At 45.4% G+C, this 16,555-nt stretch overlaps 1 protein-coding gene across 1 annotated transcript in view; it reads left to right on the forward strand.

The window, feature by feature from the left end:
* mfge8b (milk fat globule EGF and factor V/VIII domain containing b) overlaps positions 1–16,555 on the forward strand; it is a 53,340-nt gene that overhangs the window by 22,459 nt on the left and 14,326 nt on the right. The window contains exon 3 of the mRNA XM_084169168.1: positions 606–737. Within this exon, the coding sequence (XP_084025294.1) occupies positions 606–737 (132 nt within the window). The remainder of the gene's footprint in view (positions 1–605; positions 738–16,555) is intronic.

Below are 16,555 nucleotides of genomic sequence, written 5' to 3' on the forward strand. Positions count from 1 at the left end.
ATTAAATTGTAAAGTTATATGTAAGCCAGTTATACCAACTCATATTTCCCAAGCAAAAAGTAAATTCACATTCAAGAAAACATTAAAGATACATCTAATGAGATCAAACATGACTGGACAGATACTGATCCCTGAATATTATTATTAAATGTTACCTTTCAGGTATTTAAACTGTCTGTAATGTCTACATGTTAATACTTTTTAAAAAGTAAATTGTGAAGTATTTTTGTCTGTAATGTATTTTTTCATTATGTGTCAGATCCCAGGAAGACTAGCTGTCGTTATGACGTCAGTTAATGGTAATCCTAATAAAGTCCCAAGCTGTTATGAATGCTTATAGTAAGTCTTCTGATGCAGTATGGGTGTTTTCGGAGGCTTCATAAAGGTGTTATACACCGACAGATGGTACATAGACAGTGTTAGAGGAAATGTCTGAGAGGCTGTCTCTGTACTACACTGTATTGCCAATCTGGCCCTAATACTATCATTCCCTCTCCCCCTCCCTTGCATCTCTGCCCTAGGTCATTGCTGTAAAAATATAATTTGATCGCAGTCAGCCTACCTGGTACAATAAGGGTTAATAATAAGTTATATTTGCTTCCCAGGGCCCTGCAACCCCAACCCCTGCAAGAACGATGCCATCTGTGAGGTGACTGGCCAGTCACGCCGAGGGGACGTCTTCAGCGAGTACATCTGCAAGTGCCAAGATGGCTTTGACGGAGTCCACTGCCAGAATAGTAAGAGCCACTCCACAAGTTGCCCAGTTTACATTCACATAGAATCTATTAGACAAGCTGTTTTAGTATGGAAGCATTAAGCTGCCAATATTCATTTATGAGAGCCACTCCACAACTACAAGTTGCCCAGTTTAAATTCACATAGAATCTATTAGACAAGCTGTTTAGTATGGAAGCATTAAGCTGCCAATATTCATTTGAAAATGCTAATTGAATATGCTTGGCATTATTCACTTTGAATGTTATTTAGGCAGAACGGTGGATTATCCAAATTGATGTCTCATTTTAATCATATCAAACTTTATTTAAAAAGTGGATTAAAATGGACATCTCAACACACTCAACCTGACCACCACAATGACCACCTCATTGTGGTGCACTCACAAGAACTGAGCCCCTGTGATGGAAACAATGGAGGTACAGCGGTTGGAGGTGTTGTTGTAATAGTTTAGACATAGAGAAACAAGGCTGTGTTTACACAGGCAGCCTAATTCTGATCTTTTTCCACTAATTGGTATTTTGACCAATCAGATCAGCTCTTTTGCCAGTAATTTGCCAGAAGTTCAGAATTGGGCTGCCTGTGTAAATGCAGCATGTGATACAATAAAACCAGTTATTCTGACATGTTGGTACAGAAGCACAGGAGGCAGTGAGTGAGTTTTTCAACCCAAGCAGCTGTTGTCCTTACGGGAGCGTCTCTCCGGATATGGCAAGGTTTAACTCCCAACTGGCAGCATGTGCTTGGCCCTGAGCAGCCTAAAGCGCTGCACATAAGAGACAGATGGTGACTGTGTGCTGCTATCTAACAGAAAATGGAAAATGGAGCAACCGAAAATATGCAAAAAGCTAATTTAGTTTGAAAGGAAGTAGTCATATACTGTACATGTACTTTCCCAAATATAGAGCAAAAAATGAAATGACTGTAAGGGCTTTTTAAATGAGTGAATGTCCCTTTGTTTGGACCCAGGTGCTTTGCTCGATGTGTTCAGTCCTTCTGCTGGCTGACAATGCCTGTGGGGGCAACGGGACACACACATACATACATAAACTCAGCAAAAAAAGAAACATCCTCTCACTGTCAACTGCGTTTATTTTCAACAAACTTAACATGTGTAAATATTTGTATGAACATAACAAGATTCAACAACTGAGACATAAACTGACTGAACAAGTTCCACAGACATGTGACTAACAGAAATTGAATAATGTGTCCCTGAACAAAGGGGGGGGTCAAAATCAAAAGTAACTGTCATTATCTGGTGTGTCCACCAGCTGCATTAAGACTGCACCAGATTTGCCAGTTCTTGCTGTGAGATGTTACCCCACTCTTCCACCAAGGCACCTGCAAGTTCCCAGACATTTCTGGGGGGAATGGCCCTAGCCCTCACCCTCCGATCCAACAGGTCCCAGACGTGCTCAATGGGATTGAGATTTGGGCTCTTCACTGGCCATGGCAGAACACTGACATTCCTGTCTTGCAGGAAATCATGCACAGAACGAGCAGTATGGCTGGTGGCATTGTCATGCTGGAGGGTCATGTCAGGATGAGCCTGCAGGAAGGGTACCACATAAGGGAGGAGGATGTCTTCCCTGTAACGCACAGCGTTGAGATTGCCTGCAATGACAACAAGCTCAGTCCGATGATGCTGTGACACACCGCCCCAGACCATGACGGACCCTCCACCTCCAAATCGATCCCGCTCCAGAGTACAGGCCTCGGTGTAACGCTCATTCCTTCGACGATAAACGCGAATCCGACCATCACCCCTGGTGAGACAAAACCGCGACTCGTCAGTGAAGAGCACTTTTTGCCAGTCCTGTCTGGTCCAGCGACTGTGGGTTTGTGCCCATAGGCAACGTTGTTGCCCGTGATGTCTGGTGAGGACCTGCCTTACAACAGGCCTATTGCGGACAGTCTGAGCACTGATGGAGGGATTGTGCGTTCCTGGTGTAACTCGGGCAGTTGTTGTTGCCATCCTGTACCTGTCCTGCAGGTGTGATGTTCGGATGTATCGATCCTGTGCAGGTGTTGTTACACGTGGTCTGCCACTGCGAGGACGATCAGCTGTCCGTCCTGTCTCCCTGTAGCGCTGTCTTAGGTGTCTCACAGTACGGACATTGCAATTTATTGCCCTGGCCACATCTGCAGTCCTCATGCCTCCTTGCATTATGCCTAAGGCATGTTCACGCAGATGAGCAGGGACCCTGGGCATCTTTCTTTTGGTGTTTTTCAGAGTCAGTAGAAAGGCCTCTTTAGTGTCCTAAGTTTTCATAACTGTGACCTTAATTGCCATCTGTAAGCTGTTAGTGTCTTAACGACCGTTCCACAGGTGCATGTTCATTAATTGTTTGTGGTTCATTGAACAAGCATGGGAAATAGTGTTTAAACCCTTTATAATGAAGATCTGTGAAGTTATTTTGATTTTTACAAAATTATCTTTGAAAGACAGGATCCTGAAAAAGGGACTTTTTTTGCTGAGTTTACATACCACACAGAAAGAGAGAGAATGGTCTGCAAAGTCATCCGCTTTCAGCGTGCACACAGAAACCAGAAAGAGTCCGATCACGTCAGCAACACTGACTCAGTTTTACCCTCCCACACCAAAGTGGATGTACTGTGGTTGGGCAATACGCGGTTCAATTGGGAGGTGCATGATTTCAGCCTCTTAGCTTTTTAGCCAGTGACACCATTATATGCTTTGCAGGCAATTTCGACTCTAAATATTCATGACCCTATTTATATGCCATAAATAATTTAATATGACTTTAAAAGTTCACGGCCATGCTTATCTATGTGCACAACAAAACAGTGCTTAGCCAAGCCCTGACTCCATAGTACATTACCCACTTCCCAGAAAATAAAAGCTTAAGCGCTAGCTAGCTTTTACGCTAATTAAATAATGTCATGGGGGGGACTGTAAAGATAATTCATTTGACTGCAGAAGTATGTGAGGTCCCTAAGTGCTTCTCATGTACTTGGGCTATTCTTTCTTTGTCTCCCAACTTCCCTACTCATTTTGAATTCCTGATGCCTGTTTGAACATTTTTATTGCTCTGTATTTAGTGTGTGTGTATTGGGGGGAGGGAGGGTGTGTGTGTATTGGGGAGAGGGAGGGTGTGTGTGTGTTGGGGAGAGGGAGGGTGTGTGTGTATTGGGGAGCGGGAGGGTGTGTGTGTATTGGGGAGCGGGAGGGTGTGTGTGTGTTGGGGAGAGGGAGGGTGTGTGTGTGTTGGGGAGAGGGAGGGTGTGTGTGTATTGGGGAGCGGGAGGGTGTGTGTGAGCGAGGCGCATCCTCGGCAGCTCTTGCAAACTCTGTTCAAAGTGTGTGGTAGGAGCAGGGTGAGGTAGGCTCAGTGAAGGTGACTCTTTGAAGGTGACACTTGTGTACGCACTCACACATACACACTTGCGTGCTAAAACACACTGGCACACATACACACTCGGCGAGCTCCCATACATTCACACACACACAGATACAGTTGGCGAGCTCACACACACTTAGAGAAAACACACACATACTTGGCAAACACACAGACACACAAACCGGGCTCTCTCATGCTCATCCAGCCAACAGAAAGTGGTCCCGAGCGCAGCACTCCCACGACGTCAGCGGCCCTGTTGCCGGGGTAAATTGGGAAGAGGCGGAAAAGTGAATTAAGTCTGCCCCGACAATGTCACAGCCTCCACTCAGGTTTGACAGCAGCACTTCTACCAGCTGTGTGAAATTGGCCTGAAAGCCTCAATGGGAAGGCAGTGTCCAATGCTGAAAGACGTGTCCTATGCTGTTTACTCACTTTAGTGTCAGCTCCTAAATAGGCTCAGACGACTGCAACTGTGAGACTGAAATGGCCCTGCTGAAATGGCCTCTGAGAGCTTAAATGTTAAACTGGTGATGACCTCTGATTTATTCTGTGTTGGCTATTTTGAGGTGTTTGTCAACAGATTAGTGTGTGTGTATGTCTGTAATTAGGGTTGTGTGTATGTGTGTGTGCGTGTGTGTGTGTGGCAGACAGATTTCTGCTTGTTTTAAGAGGTGCCTCAACCACACCCAGGATGTGGCTAGTCTAAAGTGGTCAGATTGAGCTCTGTGAGTGCATTTTTGTGTGACAGTTTTTGTGACTCAACTGGTCACACACTGCTCTGTTTACAGTAGTTTCTAGTAGCGTTTGAACAGGGGAGGTCATTTACTAAATTGGTGATAGAACACCAGACAGTAATGGGGTCAGGTCCGTTGCACTAATCAACCCAATTATGTTTCTGTTGTTATAATCTTGTAGCATTCTGTCGCACAGTGTTCTCTATAGCCAGACCACCTACAATACTACAATCATAGAATTACATATAGAAAGAAGCATATAACCCTGAATTATAGGATCTCTATGACTACAAATCTCTACTGTCAAATCTCAGAACATTCATTAAGAACCTTTTTTTTTAAAACCCTCAGCCACAACACATAACGATCCCACACCAAGGTTTGGCAAAGTCTGGAACCAGGGCTATTCTTGGACATTCTAGAGGATCTCTATGGACTTCTGCCAGTCCCCAAAAGGTTTTCACTGAGCAAATTACAATTTATCATACCCTAACCATACACTTAATTTAGCAGCTCTGTGGCTAAACCTGGCACTATATTGCCATTGGGGCCCTTCCGAAATAAATGAAATAATTTATTCAATTATTTGGTGTCAAATTGCCAATTGCCAATTGGCAGCCCATCCTTTATGGGATTAATTTACACATAAACAAACATTACATGATACAACATTACAATGATTCACAGTTATAATTCTTCCGGTGTTTGTCGCAGTGCCCCGTGCCCCGTGCCCCATGCCAGGAACTTTTCTGTCCTGGATTCCTTAAAGGGGAAATCTGGGATTGGAAATATAACAAAACCGCCACCCTGTCATTTGTTTTGGTAAACAGCTGAGGGGTGGGGCTGGAGAAATGTGACCACTCTCACAGTTGAACTCAGCTCATGAGGCATTTATAAGTTACATTCTTCAAGAATCAATGGCTATATCATGAATTTTAAAGTAAAAAAATGGATGTACCAAATCCCAGATTGCCCCTTTAAAGACTGATGGAGGAACTGCCAGTTTAACTGACCATCAGCGGGCATGAGGCAATGGATCACATCCACATCAATGGATCACAAGGCAAACATACTGTATAAGGAAGCCATTACTCAGGGGCCTACAGCAGAGCACAAAAGCAGGCACTAACTGTACTGTACACCCAGGGGTGTCATGCACCCCAAAATCTGAGGGCGCACAAAGTACGTGAGGATGGCTGGGGAGTGGTCTGGAGGGGGCTAGGCCCCCGTAGGAAAGTTTTGCATTTTTCAAACACCGGAAACAGCTTTTTCCTGCAATCTAGAGCCATAATCATTATATTTAATTATATGTAAATGTTAATTTTTCTGTATATCTATGCATACCTCTTGAGCTGTCTATATCTTCCTGACTGGTGCTTATTTTGTTTAAGAAACTAAATATGCTACTCTGCTAAAATCTGGGTAAAATATTGCAAGGAATGTGAGACTTATTCAGTACATTTAGTTATTGCTTGCTTTTCTAAAGTCTACCAACCTTGCCAGCAGGCATGCCAGCTAAGATAGTTAGACAAGCTAGCTACTCAAACTTGATTGATAGCCTGAAATGGCTTCTTGGTAGCTATTTATAAGTTCGGGAACCTACTGTATCTGGGCTAGCTAAAGCTAACTTCATAAAATTGCTAGGTGGCTATTAGTATTACAGAGAAACAACAACAAAAAATGAAACAAAAAAAATGTGATTATAATTATTTTTAACAGGACAAATCTGAGGGGGCACGTGCCCCTGTGCCCCCTATGGGCTTGACGCCTCTGTGTACACCTCATGCCGCTAGCGCTGCCTACTAGCTCAGATGCTGTGTTGTGTCCTCTGTCACATGCAACGCTGCCAGCTGACCTTGCTCTTCATTCATCTATCTGGGTCATGTTACAAACAATGAGAATTAGATCTGTATTGGTTTTCGCTTCGTGCACAAACAAAGCCTGAGTATTGATGATCGTGTGTGCGCTCGTGCACTCAATAGCTTCAACCTTTTCATATGTCTATACTGGGGCCATACATCTATCTATACAATTGCCACACTGTTAGCTGAAATCCATACCGGGACATGTGAGAGAGTTACAGTATGATGTTCTATTGAATAAGTTATTGCCATAGATTTCTGTTGTGTAGCATTTTGAACTAGAGATAAAAAAGCATTTCTGACTGAGACAAAAACAACTCTCTCCCTGTGTTCTGCTGTGACCCATTGCTCCAGTTGGTCCTTGGCCTCCTGTGACCTGTTGCTCCAGTTGGTCCTTGGCCTCCAACCTCCTTCACACACCATGTCATTCTGGAGCACCAGATGTCCCAGGATGGGTAGTGTCCCACGACTATTGTCCTCCATCCTTCCTCCTCCTCAGGCCACCTTTTCTACCTTACCCTCTCTCTAAGTACATGGCAGGTTACAGCGTCTGTATGGCTCTTGTGGTAACCTGCCAGGCTGTAGCATGGTCTAAGGCAGTGGTATTCAAACTTTTTCAGTGGGGACCCCATTTCATTTTTTCTGCCAGAATTTCTGGGCACCCCATTTTTTCCCCCAAGAATTTATCGCGACCCCACCCCAAATCTAATGACACAACCTTAAAATCGGTACATATAGATTTTTATATCAACAAATAACCTTTTAATTCCAATAAATAGATTTACTTAATAAAATTGTATTTTTTTCCTAATATTGAGTTGACCCCCTTTTGCCCTCAACATCCTCAATTCGTCGGGGCATGGACTCTACAAGGTGTTGAAAGCATTCCACAGGGATACAGACCCATGTTGACTTCAATGCTTCCCACAATTGTCAAGTTGGCTGGATCTCCTTTGGGTGGTGGGCCATTCTTGATACACACGGGAAACTGTTGAGTGTGAAAAACCCAGCAGCGTTGCAGTTCTTGACACACTCAAACCGGTGCGCCTGGCACCTACTACCATACCCCGTTAAATCTTTTGTCTTGCACATTCACCCTCTGAATGGCACACATACACAATCCATGTCTCAATTGTCTCAAGGCTTAAAAATCATTCTTTAACCTGTCTCCTCCCCTTCATCTACACCGATTGAAGTGGATTTAATAAGTGACATCAATAAGGGATGTTAGCTTTCACCTGGATTCACCTAGTCAGTCTGTAATGGAAAGAGCAGGTATTCGTAATGTTTTGTACACTCAGTATATATTGTCCCATACAATAATCTATAGTTTTTTTTTTTTTACTCCACTGCAGTTTCTTGTCGCAACCCCGACTTTGAATACCACTGGTCTAAGGTGTGCCAAATCCTCTTTATGCAGAGGGGCCACAGCTGACGCAAAATAGAGAGCGTCTGTCACCTAGGGTGTCACGCAGAAGGAAAAATAGGATGTCTGTCAATAGTCCAAAAATTCTAAAAAATAAATAACGGAAAAGTGGTGCGTGCATATGTATTCACCCCCTTTGCTATGAAGCCCCTAAATCAGATCTGATGCAACCAATTACCTTCAGAAGTCACATAGTTAGTTAAATAAAGTCCACCTATGTGCAATCTAAGTGTCACATGATCTGTCACATGATCTCAGTATATATACACCTGTTCTGAAAGGCCCCAGAGTCTGCAACACCACTAAGCAAGGGGCACCACCAAGCAAGCGACACCATGAAGACCAAGGAGCTCTCCAAACAGGTCAGGGACAACGTTGTGGAGAAGTACAGATCAGGGTTGGGTTATAAAAAAAATATCTGAAACTTTGAACATCCCACGGAGCACCATTAAATCCATAATAAAAAAATTGAAAGAATATGGCACCACAACAAACCTGCCAAGAGAGGGCCGCCCACCAAAACTCATGGACCAGGCAAGGAGGGCATTAATCAGAGAGGCAACAAAGAGACCAAAGATAACCCTGAAGGAGCTGCAAAGCTCCACAGCGGAGATTGGAGTATCTGTCCATAGGACCACTTGAAGCCGTACACTCCACAGAGCTGGGCTTTACGGAAGAGTGGCCAAAAAAATGCCATTACTTAAAGATAAAAAATAAGCAAACACGTTTGGTGTTCGCCAAAAGGCATGTGGGAGACACCCCAAACATATGGAAGAAGGTACTCTGGTCAGATGAGACTAAAATTGAGCTTTTTGGCCATCAAGGAAAACGCTATGTCTGGCGCAAACCCAACACCTCTCATCACCCCGAGAACACCATCCCCACAGTGAAGCATGGTGGTGGCAGCATCCTGCAGTGGGGATGTTTTTCACCGGCAACTGGTCAGAATTGAAGGAATGATGGATGGTGCTAAATACAGGGAAATTATTGAGGGAAACCTGTTTTAGTCTTCGAGAGATTTGAGACTGGGACGGAGGTTCACCTTCCAGCAGGACAATGACCCTAAGCATACTGCTAAAGCAACACTCGAGTGATTTTCAATTTACGATCTGTAGAAACAATGAAAATAGAAAGGTTCAGAACTTTTATAAAACATCACAGTACAGTTGAAAAATATATGGCAAATAGAAATCCAATATGGATTGTGTTAATCTTTAGTTTTGAGGCGGCAGGTAGCTTAGTGGTTAAGAGCGTTGTGCCAGTAACCGAAAGGTTGCTGGTTCTAATCCCCGAGCCGACTAGGTGAAAAATCTGTCTGTGCCCTTGAGCAAGGCACTTAACCCTAATTGCTCCTGTATGTCGCTCTGGATAAGAGCGTCTGCTAAATGACTAAAATGTAAGAGATAGATGGGAGGTGTTGAATGGAGCTGAAGGATGGGACTAATAACAGCAACTAATAACATCAAGAGAACTAATGTAAAGCATACTATGTCCATAATAAGTATTTACACTGCTCAAAAAAATTAAGGGAACACTAAAATAACACATCCTAGATCTGTAAGTATTAAATAATCATATTAAATACTTTTTTCTTTACATAGTTGAATGTGCTGACAACAAAATCACACAAAAATTATTTACATTTACATCATTTAGCAGACGCTCTTATCCAGAGCGACTTACAGTTAGTGAATACATATTTTTTTTATACTGGCCCCCTGTGGGAATCGAACCCACAACCCTGGCGTTGCAAACCCCATGCTCTATCAACTGAGCTACATCCCTGCCGGCCATTCCCTCCCCTACCCTGGACGACGCTGGGCCAATTGTGCACCGCCCATGAGTCTCCCGGTCGCGGCCGGCTGCGACAGAGCCTGGATTCGAACCAGGATCTCTAGTGGCACAGTTAGCACTGCAATGCAGTGCCTTAGACCACTGCGCCACTCAGGAATTTGATTTCCAATTATCAATGGAAATCAAATTTATCAACCCATGGAGGTCTGGATTTGGAGTCACCCTCACAATTAAAGTGGAAAACCACACTACAGGCTGATCCAACTTTGATGTAATGTCCTTAAAACAAGTCAAAATGAGGCTCAGTAGTGTGTGTGGCCTCCACGTGCCTGTATGACCTCCCTACAACGCCTGGGCATGCTCCTGATGAGGTGGCGGATGGTCTCCTGAGGGATCTCCTCCCAGACCTGGACTAAAGCATCCGCCAACTCCTGGACAGTCTGTGGTGCAACGTGGCGTTGGTGGATGGAGCGAGACATGATGTCCCAGATGTGCTCAATTGGATTCAGGTCTGGGGAACGGGCGGTCCATAGCATCAATGCCTTCCTCTTGCAGGAACTGCTGACACACTCCAGCCACATGAGGTCTAGCATTGTCTTGCATTAGGAGGAACCCAGGGCCAACCGCACCAGCATATGGTCTCACAAGGGGTCTGAGGATCTCATCTCGGTACCTAATGGCAGTCAGGCTACCTCTGGCGAGCACATGGAGGGCTGTGCGGCCCCCCAAAGAAATGCCACCCCACACCATGACTGACCCACCGCCAAACCGGTCATGCTGGAGGATGTTGCAGGCAGCAAAACGTTCTCCACGGCGTCTCCAGACTCTGTCACGTCTGTCACATGTGCTCAGTGTGCACCTGCTTTCATCTGTGAAGAGCACAGGGCGCCAGTGGCAAATTTGCCAATCATGGTGTTCTCTGGCAAATGCCAAACGTCCTGCACGGTGTTGGGCTGTAAGCACAACCCCCACCTGTGGACGTCGGGCCCTCATACCACCCTCATGGAGTCTGTTTCTGACCGTTTGAGCAGACACATGCACATTTGTGGCCTGCTGGAGGTCATTTTGCAGGGATCTGGCAGTGCTCCTCCTGCTCCTCCTTGCACAAAGGCGGAGGTAGCAGTCCTGCTGCTGGGTTGTTGCCCTCCTACGGCCTCCTCCACGTCTCCTGATGTACTGGCCTGTCTCCTGGTAGCGCCTCCATGCTCTGGACACTACGCTGACAGACACAGCAAACCTTCTTGCCACAGCTCGCATTGATGTGCCATCCTGGATGAGCTGCACTACCTGAGCCACTTGTGTGGGTTGTAGACTCCGTCTCATGCTACCACTAGAGTGAAAGCACCGCCAGCATTCAAAAGTGACCAAAACATCAGCCAGGAAGCATAGGAACTGAGAAGTGGTCTGTGGTCACCACCTGCAAAACCAGTCCTTTATTGGGGGTGTCTTGCTAATTGCCTATAATTTCCAGCTGTTGTCTATTTATTTGCACAACAGCATGTGAAATGTATTGTCAATCAGTGTTGCTTCCTAAGTGGACAGTTTGATTTCACAGAAGTGTGATTGACTTGGAGTTACATTGTGTTGTTTAAGTGTTCCCTTAATTTTTTTGAGCAGTGTAGGTTATAGGTTGAGAGCTTTTGTGAAAGAGAAAAATATGGCATATAGAAGCAAACCAGGTGGACATAATGAAAATGATCGGAGGAAGTTCAGGAGTAAAAACAAAAAATATATAATTATTGTAGAATTTCACTGTGTCCATAAAATGTATATTGTATGTATGGGCTGGAAGTAAAGGCCTAAGCGTTGTTGTTCACTAGTTTATTCCAATTGGGTAAGGGGTGGTGGGGTTGGAAAGTAATGAAGGGAAATATAATTTTAAAAAGGATATGTGTGTGTATGGATGTATGTATATATATGTGTGTTTGTGTATGTGTGTATGTATATATATATATATATATATATATATATATATATTGCGAGAAAAAAAACATATGGGGGATTGGAAGTGATGCAGACAATTACATTGATGGAAGTTACAATCTATCTGAAATATAAAAGCTCATCTACCCCCTAAAATAAAGACAATAAAATAAAAAATAAAAAAAATTAAACACTCGAGTGGTTTAAGGGGAAACAATTAAATGTATTGGAATGGCAGTCAAAGCCCAGACCTCAATCCAACTGAGAATCTGTGGTATGACTTAAAGATTGCTGTACACCAGCGGAACCCATCCAACTTGAAGGAGCTGGAGCAGTTTTGCCTTGAAGAATGGGGAAAAATCCCAGTGGCTAGATGTGCCAAGCTTATAGAGACATACCCCAAGAGACTTGCAGCTGTAATTGCTGCAAAAGGTGGCTCTACAAAGTATTGACTTTGTGGGGTGAATAGTTATGCACGCTCAAGTTTTCTGTTTTTTGGTTTCTTGTTTGTTTCACCCCAAAAAATATTTTGCATCTTCAAAGTGGTAGGCATGTGTAAATCAAATGATACAAACCCCCACAAAAAACCATTTGAATTCCAGGTTGTAAGGCAACAAAATAGGAAAAATTCCAAGGGGGGTGAATACTTTCGCAAGCCACTGTACGTCTGTAGGTTTGTGTGTGTGCATGTGGGTTAAGGAGGATATGCATGTGTATTAAGAGTGTCTCCAGGTCTTCTAGCTAAGGTGTGAAGTCTGTCACGAGAGACTATGGTGTTGCCCTTCAATACTGCTAAGCCATTTGCTCCTCCATAACAGAATAGGGATAGGTTTACATCACACGTAAATACCTTGAGACAGTAAGATGGCTTGAAGGAGCTTTCAGCTTTTTAGAAACAGCAGCTGTAGTCGTGTAAATCTTTGATTGAGCTTACTAATTAAGTCCAAGGTGCTTTGGCTTTTGACTCATTCCTGGTGAGTGTGTGTGTGTGTGTGTGTGTGTTACGACAGGGCTTTGAGTTTGTCCTGATGCGTCCTGGCTAGGAAAAACTCTGGGCCTAGTTATGAGACTGTGTGAGTGTGTGTACCAGTATTCTGTATTATGAGTAATTGTGTTTGTGACTCTGTGTGTGTTTGTGAGTGTGTCTCTTGAGAAGTAACCTAATCTCAGAGCAGGATGCCCTGTGGGCTTTAGGAAGAGGGTGCTGGGTTTATATACATCATTGGTGCCTCCCTAGTGGCATCTGACTTCCTGCCTGGCCCTGAGCATAGAATCACACTAATCATACTGTTCACTGACAATTAGTGAGATTTGGGTCATATTCTACAAAAATATGGTAAACAGTAAACACAGTCAATCTAGGGCAGTGTTCAAAGGAAGTTTAGTCATGCCTTCAAATCTTGCGGGTGAAAGATAAAAAAGTTTGTTCTGATGCATGCTGTCCTCTTATAGCGCTGACAGTGGTCTAAGGCACTGCATCACAGTGCTAACTGTGCCACTAGAGATCCTGGTTCGAATCCAGGCTCTGTCGCAGCCGGCCGCGACCGGGAGACTCATGGGCGGCGCACAATTGGCCCAGCGTCGTCCAGGGTAGGGGAGGGAATGGCCGGCAGGGATGTAGCTCAGTTGATAGAGCATGGCGTTTGCAACGCCAGGGTTGTGGGTTCGATTCCCACGGTGGGCCAGTATAATAAGAGCACTGTAAAGTCCATGGAGAATAAGAGCACTTCCTCCCAGCTGCCCACTGCACTGAGGCTAGGAAACACTATCACCACCGATAAATCTACAATAATCGAGAATTTCAACAAGCATTTTGCTACAGCTGGCCATGCTTTCCATCTGGCTACCACTAACCCGGCCACCAACTCTGCACCCTCTGCTGCAACTTGCCCATGCCCCCCCCGCTTCTCCTTCACACAAATTCAGACAGCTGATGTTTTGAAAGCGCTGCAAAATCTGGACCCCTACAAATCAGCTGGGCTAGACAATCTGGACCCTTTCTTTCTAAAACTAGCCGCTGAAATTGTCGCTACCCCTATTACTAGTCTGTTTAACCTCTCTTTCATAACGTCTGAGATCCCCAGAGATTGGAAAGCTGCCGCGGTCATCCCCCTCTTCAAAGGGGGTGACACTCTAGATCCAAACTGCTACAGACCTATATCCATCCTGCCCTGCCTTTCGAAAGTATTCGAAAGCCAAGTTAACAAACAGATCATCGACCATTTCGAATACCACCGTACCTTCTCCGCTATGCAATCCGGTTTCCGAGCTGGTCACGGGTGCACTTCAGCCACGCTCAAGGTCCTAAACGATATTATAACCGCGATTGATAATAGACAGTACTGTGCAGCCGTCTTCATCGACCTGGCCAAGGCTTTCGACTCTGTCAACCACCGCATTCTTATTGGCAGACTAAATAGCCTTGGTTTCTCAAATGACTGCCTCGCCTGGTTCACCAACTACCTCTCAGATAGAGTTCAGTGTGTCAAATCGGAGGGCCTGTTGTCTGGACCTATGGCAGTCTCTATGGGGGTGCCACAGGGTTCAATTCTTGGGCCGACACTTTTCTCCGTGTATATCAATGATGTCGCTCTTGCTGCTGGTGACTCTCAGATCCACCTCTACGCAGACGACACCATTTTGTATACATCTGGCCCTTCATTGGACACTGTGTTAACAAACCTCCAAACGAGCTTCAATGCCATACAACAATCCTTCAGTAGCCTCCAACTGCTCTTAAACACTAGTAAAACTAAATGCATGCTTTTCAATCGAACGCTGCTGGCACCCGCCCACCCGACTAGAATCACCACTCTCGACGGGTCTGACCTAGAGTATGTGGACAACTACAAATACCTAGGTGTCTGGTTAGACTGTAAACTCAACTTCCAGACTCACATAAAGAATCTCCAATCCAAAGTTAAATCTAGAATCGGCTTCCTATTTCGCAATAAAGCCTCCTTCACTCATGCTGCCAAACATGCCCTCGTAAAACTGACTATCCTACCGATCCTTGACTTCGGCGATGTAATTTACAAAATAGCCTCCAACACTCTACTCAGCAAATTGGATGTAGTCTATCACAGTGCCATCCGTTTTGTCTCCAAAGCCCCATACACTACCCACCACTGTGACCTGTACGCTCTTGTTGGCTGGTCCTCACTACATGTTCGTCGTCAAACCCACTGGCTCCAGGCCATCTATAAATCACTGCTAGGTAAATCCCCGCCTTATCTTAGCTCATTGGTCACCATAGCAGCACCCACCCGTAGTCTGCGCTCCAGCAGGTATATCTCACTGGTCATTCCCAAAGCCAACACCTCCTTTGGCCGCCATTCCTTCCAGTTCTCTGCTGCCAATGACTGGAACGAATTGCAAAAATCTCTGAAGCTGGAGACTCTTATCTCCCTCAATAACTTTAAGCATCAGTTGTCAGAGCACCTTACCGATCACTGCACCTGTACACAGCCCATCCGAAATTAGCCCACCCAACTACCTCATCCCTATATTGTTATTTATTTTGCTCTTTTGCACCCCAGTATCTCTATTTGCACATAATCTCTTGCACATCTAGCATTCCAGTGTTAATACTATTGTAATTATTCTGCACTATACATTTACATTTTAGTCATTTAGCAGACGCTCTTAACCAGAGCGACTTACAGGAGCAATTAGGGTTAAGTGCCTTGCTCAAGGGCACATTAACGTCATTTAGCAGACGCTCTTAGCCAGAGCGACTCACAAATTGGTGCGTTCACCCTATAGCCAGTGGGATAACCACTTTACAATTTGGGGGGGGGGGGGGGGGGGGGGGGTTAGAAGGAATACTTTAGCCTATCCCAGGTATTCCTTAAAGAGGTGGGGTTTCAAATGTCTCCGGAAGGTGGTGAGTGACTCCGCTGTCCTGGCGTCGTGAGGGAGCTTGTTCCACCATTGGGGTGCCAGAGCAGCGAACAGTTTTGACTGGGCTGAGGGGGAGCTGTGCTTCCGCAGAGGAAGGGGAGCCAGCAGGCCAGAGGTGGATGAACGCAATGTCCTCGTTTGGGTGTAGGGACTGATCAGAGCCTGAAGGTACAGGGGTGCCGTTCCCCTCACTGCTCCAAAGGCAAGCACCATGGTCTTGTAGCGGATGCGAGCTTCAATTGGAAGCCAGTGGAGTGTGCGGAGGAGGGGGGTGACGTGAGAGAACTTGGGAAGGTTGAACACCAGACGGGCTGCGGCATTCTGGATGAGTTGTAGGGGTTTAATGGCACAGGCAGGGAGCCCAGCCAACAGCGAGTTGCAGTAGTCCAGACGGGAGATGACAAGTGCCTGGATCAGGACCTGCGCCGCTTCCTGTGTAAGGCAGGGTCGCACTCTCCGAATGTTGTAGAGCATGAACCTGCAGGAGCGGGTCACCGCCTTGATGTTGGCGGAGAACGACAGGGTGTTGTCCAGGGTCACGCCTAGGCTCTTCGCACTCTGGGAGGAGGACACAGCGGAGTTGTCTACCGTGATGGCGAGATCATGGAACGGGCAGTCCTTCCCGGGGAGGAAGAGCAGCTCCGTCTTGCCAGGGTTCAGCTTGAGGTGGTGATCCGTCATCCATACTGATATGTCTGCCAGACATGCAGAGATGCGATTCGCCACCTGGTGATCAGAAGGGGGAAAGGAGAAGATTAGTTGTGTATCGTCAGCGTAGCAATGATAGGAAAGGCCATGTGAGGATATGACAGA

This window comes from Coregonus lavaretus, assembly GCF_964263955.1.
Source record: "Coregonus lavaretus genome assembly, chromosome: 9".
NCBI classification, from domain to species: Eukaryota; Metazoa; Chordata; class Actinopteri; order Salmoniformes; family Salmonidae; genus Coregonus; species Coregonus lavaretus.